Source organism: Diaphorina citri, unplaced genomic scaffold (genome assembly GCF_000475195.1).
Source record: "Diaphorina citri unplaced genomic scaffold, Diaci psyllid genome assembly version 1.1 scaffold4787, whole genome shotgun sequence".
NCBI classification, from domain to species: domain Eukaryota; kingdom Metazoa; phylum Arthropoda; class Insecta; order Hemiptera; family Psyllidae; genus Diaphorina; species Diaphorina citri.
In genome coordinates, this window is record NW_007382177.1 from 3,510 (window position 1) to 9,271 (window position 5,762).

Consider the following 5,762-nt stretch of genomic DNA (forward strand, 5'->3'; position numbering starts at 1 on the left):
CAACCTTGAAGTGTCCCGTTTCATGTCGTACAAGTTCAACTATTACCCTGACTGTAAGAGGACTATTGAACCCTGATGGACAGGATTCAAACTGGTCGAGATTTATGTGCCGTGATTGAAGTTTAATAACCAAACTAAAACAAAAAAAACAGACTAAGGTTATCAGTGCACATGTGTCTTGTGCAATTTAACCAAATTACAAACACAGATTTTAAAGTTGTGGTTGTACCAGACGTCAGATAATTTTTTTTTTTTTTTAGATAATAAAGTTTTCGCGCATTAATACGTTTTCAGGTGACGCACCTTCTTCCTTTTCCGAGGAAAAACAAAATTGGATTGGGGATATTATGTGTTTAGTACGAGATTAACACTTTGAGAAGACGTAAATGGGATTTGTGGATATTATTGTCACTAGTGCTGAGAAACTACTGGTCTAAGATGAATTGTTTCTATTTCTTGATTTTTCATCGTTATAAGGTGTCTGTGCACTCGAAGACGTGTTCATGAGTTTTTCATGATACCTTATTTTTTAAATGGCTTCGTTGAAGAGATTGGTGTGGTGTACGGGTTAGGTGAAGGTATGGGAAGAAGTTGTAGTTTGAGGTACCGGTTAAGAGGACGTCCGGATTTCTCTCGGAGAGAGGGTGGTGAGAGGTCCGCGTGAGTGGGAGATTGAAAAATTAGAAATGTGAAATTGGCGGGAAACATAACAAAAGTCAAGCATTCCGTCCGGTTTTCTGGTGTACCTGAACGTGTCGGTGAAGAGGGTAAGGGCTGTCTGAGGCTTGACATTTGCGTGAACGGCAAGGAAATTTAACAGATGGAAGGAATTATGGGCCCATTTATCCTCGGCCAGATTAGGGGTACCACTATTCCTCCCATCTACTCCACAAAACGGCAAGTACCATTTTTTCTCGGACAGACAAAAGAGATCGTGTAAACGCGGCTTAAATTTTTGTAAACATTAAACCGCGGGAATTTTTAAATTCAAACCCACTATCTCTGTTATCAGTAGATTGTAATTTTATGTATATTTAGTTCTTTGCGAGATTGTAGAATCTATAGATCAGGGTAATTCAGGTATTATTACATGATTCCTCTAATACAAGTCGGATGTTTATAGAAATTGGTTAAAATGTAAATTAATTCATATCCTTCCCCGTTGTGTCAACAGCTCAGTCAACAAAATGGACAGGTATATGGCTAATTTATGTATTGCTTAGATCTTTTGCTTCCTTTCCATAAACCCTGGGGATTGACTCTCAAGAAGTAAACAAAGAAAGTAATTCATGTCCCCAAGATAATAATATCCACCCCCGTGGTTGGTAACTGAAAGGGGGTATCTGCCTAGCTTTTGAATAAAAACTGAGTATTATCTTGTGTTCAAGTCCTATGTTTTTTTTTTTTGTTCTTCAATTATTCATTTGTCCTCTCACAGGATAACACCTATTCCAAGATGTCATTCAAAGTAGCAGATACTGCAATACTGCCTGTAGATCCTGACACAAAGCCCATCATCATTATGCATGGCCTACTTGGTTCCAAGAACAACTGGAACTCCCTAGCCAAGCAATTCACAGGAAAACGAAAGAAAAAAGTAAGCAGAAATAAATGAAATAACCCAGACAGTATAATCTTGGTGGAGCCTAACCTACTTATTATTATTATTTTTTTAAAGAGGTTTGACAGAGGGAACTGTAACTGATATGGTCTTATCATCCTGAAATCAAACAGAGAAGGAAAGACAGGATAGGAGAAAGCCAGCTGTTCCAAGAACAAACATTATCCCATCAGGATAAAATCTGCCCCCGGTGGGAATTGAACCCACGGGCCTAGCACTTACAAGGGCAGACACACTACCAACTAAGCTAAACTTAGGCTGGCTATTTTATTTGATTTGTATTTATTACTTGATTTTTTCTAACCAATACTTACATATTGACCAATTTTTATTTTGTTTAATAGGTATTTAAGGATTCTCTACTCATTTAAACTTTGTTCTGTCCTCCAATGCTGTGAGTACAATGAAGGAGCTCAAGCTCTTTGAAATCCCTAGGAAAAACACCAAGGTCATAATGTTTGATATTACATACCTTGTTTTTTTTTTTTTTTTTTTTTTTTTTTTTTTTTTCCAGGTGTTTGTTGTAGATGCGAGGAATCATGGTGACAGTCCACACACAGATGTATTTTCCTATGCACATTTAGCAGAAGATGTTAAGTATTTCCTAGAAACTGAGAGCATAGCCCAAGCTGATGTGTTGGGACACAGTATGGGGGGTCGTGCTATGATGTACCTGGCACTAGCCAATGTGAGTATTGGGCACAGCTAAGATTAACTGCCTTGTGAGTGCTAGGCCATAGGTTTGATTCCTACCGGGGGTGAACTTTATCTTGAAAAGATAAGGTTTGTTCTCAGAATAGCTTGCTTTTTCCTATCCTGCCTTCTTTCTCTTTAGTTTTGGGGTCATATTATGTGATAAGTTCCCTCTATCAATCCTATTAAAAAAAAAAAAAAAAAAAACTGGCTGACAGATCCTAACCAGTAGTTTAACACTATCAAGGTATTTTCATACTCTGTCAAACATGTGCCTTCTGATACACTTCATTGTAATGTTAAAGAACATTGCTGATGGAAAAAGATCAAAAGCAACATAATTATGTTGCCTTAAGGGAGTCATTCCTTTATAAGTTTTGCTTCATGATTTATATTGGTCTCTAATTTGTCTTTCCCCTTTTTTCTTCCCAACAGCCTCATCTAGTATCCTCTCTCATTGTAGTGGACATATCACCAGTGGGTGTCTCCCCTACCCTGAGACACATGAGTGGTCTGTTTGATGCGATGAAGTCAGTAAATCTGGACGAGCTCTCTGGTCAACCCCTGCACGCTGTGAGGAAAATTGTGGACAAGGCTTTAGCCACTGCTGTTGATGTAAGTCATGTAAGATGAACAAAGAACCCCATCTGTGGCACAAGTGGATTACCTAAGTAGTAAAAAGTCAATAAACAACCTGTTATTATTATTATTTTAAGCAGCCAAACAAAGTTCTCTTAAGAGAAAACCTGATTACTAGAAAGGTTAGGTTTTGGTATTTGTCCTTTTCAAGTCCAATCAAGAACATGGAATAAAATTCACTTCTCTTCTCTTTAGGACATGGGTGTTCGTCAGTTCATCCTAACTAATCTCAAGCTGAAAGGCAAGCAGATCATCTGGCAGTGCAATCTAGACTCCCTACAGACTCAGTTCTTCAATCACATGATCAACTTCCCGCAACCCGGAGAGAAAACTTACGGTGGACCCACGCTGTTCATTGGAGGAGGCAGGTCGGACTTTATCAGGTGAGAAAAATCTACCTTCTTCTGTGTATGTTGTGTCTTACCTACTTACATTCCCTATCGATTCGTATCAGAACTCCAGTGCTCTAACCACTGAGCTACCAACCCCCTTTTAGGTAAGAAAAATCGGGGAAGTACGTGAGAAGTACGAATGTTGGGCAATGGTGAACAATCAGTAACAATTTTACTAGTAGAAAACAGAAGAGTTACAAAATAATGTAAAGTAATGATAAATGTCCAAACATAGTCGACGCCATCGATCAATGTCGACTGAAACCGTACACTTTTTTAAAAAAACAAGTAATAAGGAGATTGTAAATCAGTATAAAAGTTTTGTAAATGATCCAATTTATAAAAGCGCTGATGAAATACCAACATTAAATACCGCCATTTCTTCAGATTTAGGTGGAAGTCAGAGAAAAAATGTAAATAGTAGTACCAATATATTAGATAATGATTTTAATTTCAATTTTATACACCTTAATATTCAAGGTATTAAAAACAAGCTTGCAGAATTGTCAGATACTGGTACTGAAAAAAATATTCATGTTCTCGCTATTACAGAACACTGGTTAATGCCTGGTGAGGAAATAGGGGCAGAAATAGAAGGTTACACCCTAGCAACTATTTTCAATAGAACACCAGTAAATAAAGTTAAAAATTCGAGAGGGGGATCATGTATTTATATTGACCAAAATATTAAATTCAAAGAGATTATAGAATGTAAAGAAAAAAGCTTAGAAAGAATTCTAGAATGTACTGGTGTATTCTTACCTGATTATAATACTTACATTTTTAGCATATATAGACCTCCTAATAATACGAAGAGAGAGATAGAAATATTTTTTGAGACATTAGAACAAATATTGAAGATAATAGAAGATAAGTACAAATCCACACTTATAATTGCTGGTGATTTCAATTTTGATTTTCTTAATGAAAATAAATCTGTTAAGGATCTAAAATGTAAGCTTTTGGAATACCACTGTAAAAATAGTATCCATGACATTCCCACACGGATACAAGGCAATTCTAAAACATTGTTAGATAACATATTTGTAAATACCAGTGACTACAGAGTGGAGGTAGTTGATCTGAAAATCTCAGACCATACAGCTCAAATCATTAACCTAAACATTAACAATGTAAAAAACAAAAATTCCAATTGTACATATATCAAGACTGAAGGAAGAAATATCACAGATGAAACACTAGAAAAAGTTAAAATTTGGCTAGGTAAAATAAATTGGCATTTTTTAAATGATAAAAATGTTGAGGATGCATACAATGAATTCCACGAACTATTACAAAAATGCATGAATGAAATATGCCCAAAAAAAGTTTCTAAAAGACCTTTTAATACAAATCAAAAATGTAAACTAAATAAAGACTTAAAAAGCAGAATTATAGTAAGGAAAGACATGTACAGACAATTAAGATTAGGATTAATTAGTAAAGGCAAATACAACCAATACAAAAACAAACTAAAATACGACATAAACCAATATAAGAAAAACACGAATACACAATTTATAAATCAAGCCAAGAATAAAACTAAAGCTACCTGGCATATTGTGAATAAAACTAGAAATAAAAATACACATAAAAAACCTAAAAACTCGAATAGTATTAAAACAATTAAAATTTACGACAATAACAATGAAGTAACAGATTTACAACTGAAGAGTAACTTAATCAATAAAGAATTAGTCAATATCTGTCATGATACTAACATCTCTGGCAACATAAATATATCTCACATTCCTTACAATGAAGCTTGTTTAGAGTTACACCCAGTAAATCATAAAGAAATTGATGAAGCAATTAAATCATTAAATAACACTAAAGCAGTAGGTGTAGATGAAATACCTGTTAGTCTAATAAAATATTGCAGCTTTGAATTATCTACTCCCTTCATAATATTAATAAACAAAATATTTGATACAGGTATCTTTCCTCAAAAACTGAAATATACCAAAGTCAAACTACTTTATAAGAAGGGAGATAAAGGTAGTTTAACCAATTATCGACCACTTGCTCTAACCTCGAACATATCTAAGGTAATTGAAAAAGTTCTATTATATAGAGTAACCAATTTTATCATAAAACATAACATTGTAAATGATTACCAAAATGGATTTATATGTCAAAGATCTACAGTAAGAGCCATATATCAGGGTATAAATTCTATAATAGAGGGAATAGATAAAAAAGAGAAAACTGTAGGAATCTTTGTAGACTTGTCCAAAGCATTTGACAGGCTTCATTATGGAATATTATATAAGAAATTAGAACGGATAGGAATTAGAAATAATACATTAAAATTATTCAAATCATATTTAACAAACAGGTACCAATGTTTAATGTATAACGATGAAAATAAAAATGATAATATTTTAAACATAAGAAACACAAACAATGTAAGAAAC

At 34.3% G+C, this 5,762-nt stretch overlaps 1 protein-coding gene across 1 annotated transcript; it reads left to right on the plus strand.

Annotated features, from left to right (window-relative positions):
- Nucleotides 1-1,456: 1,456 nt before the first annotated feature.
- Nucleotides 1,457-3,340, plus strand: LOC103521231 (protein ABHD11-like). The gene is made up of 4 exons (XM_026832022.1): nt 1,457-1,597; nt 2,136-2,309; nt 2,750-2,929; nt 3,149-3,340. Exons 1-4 carry the CDS (start codon nt 1,457-1,459, stop codon nt 3,338-3,340), a joined length of 687 nt encoding a protein of 228 aa, XP_026687823.1.
- Nucleotides 3,341-5,762: the final 2,422 nt, after the last annotated feature.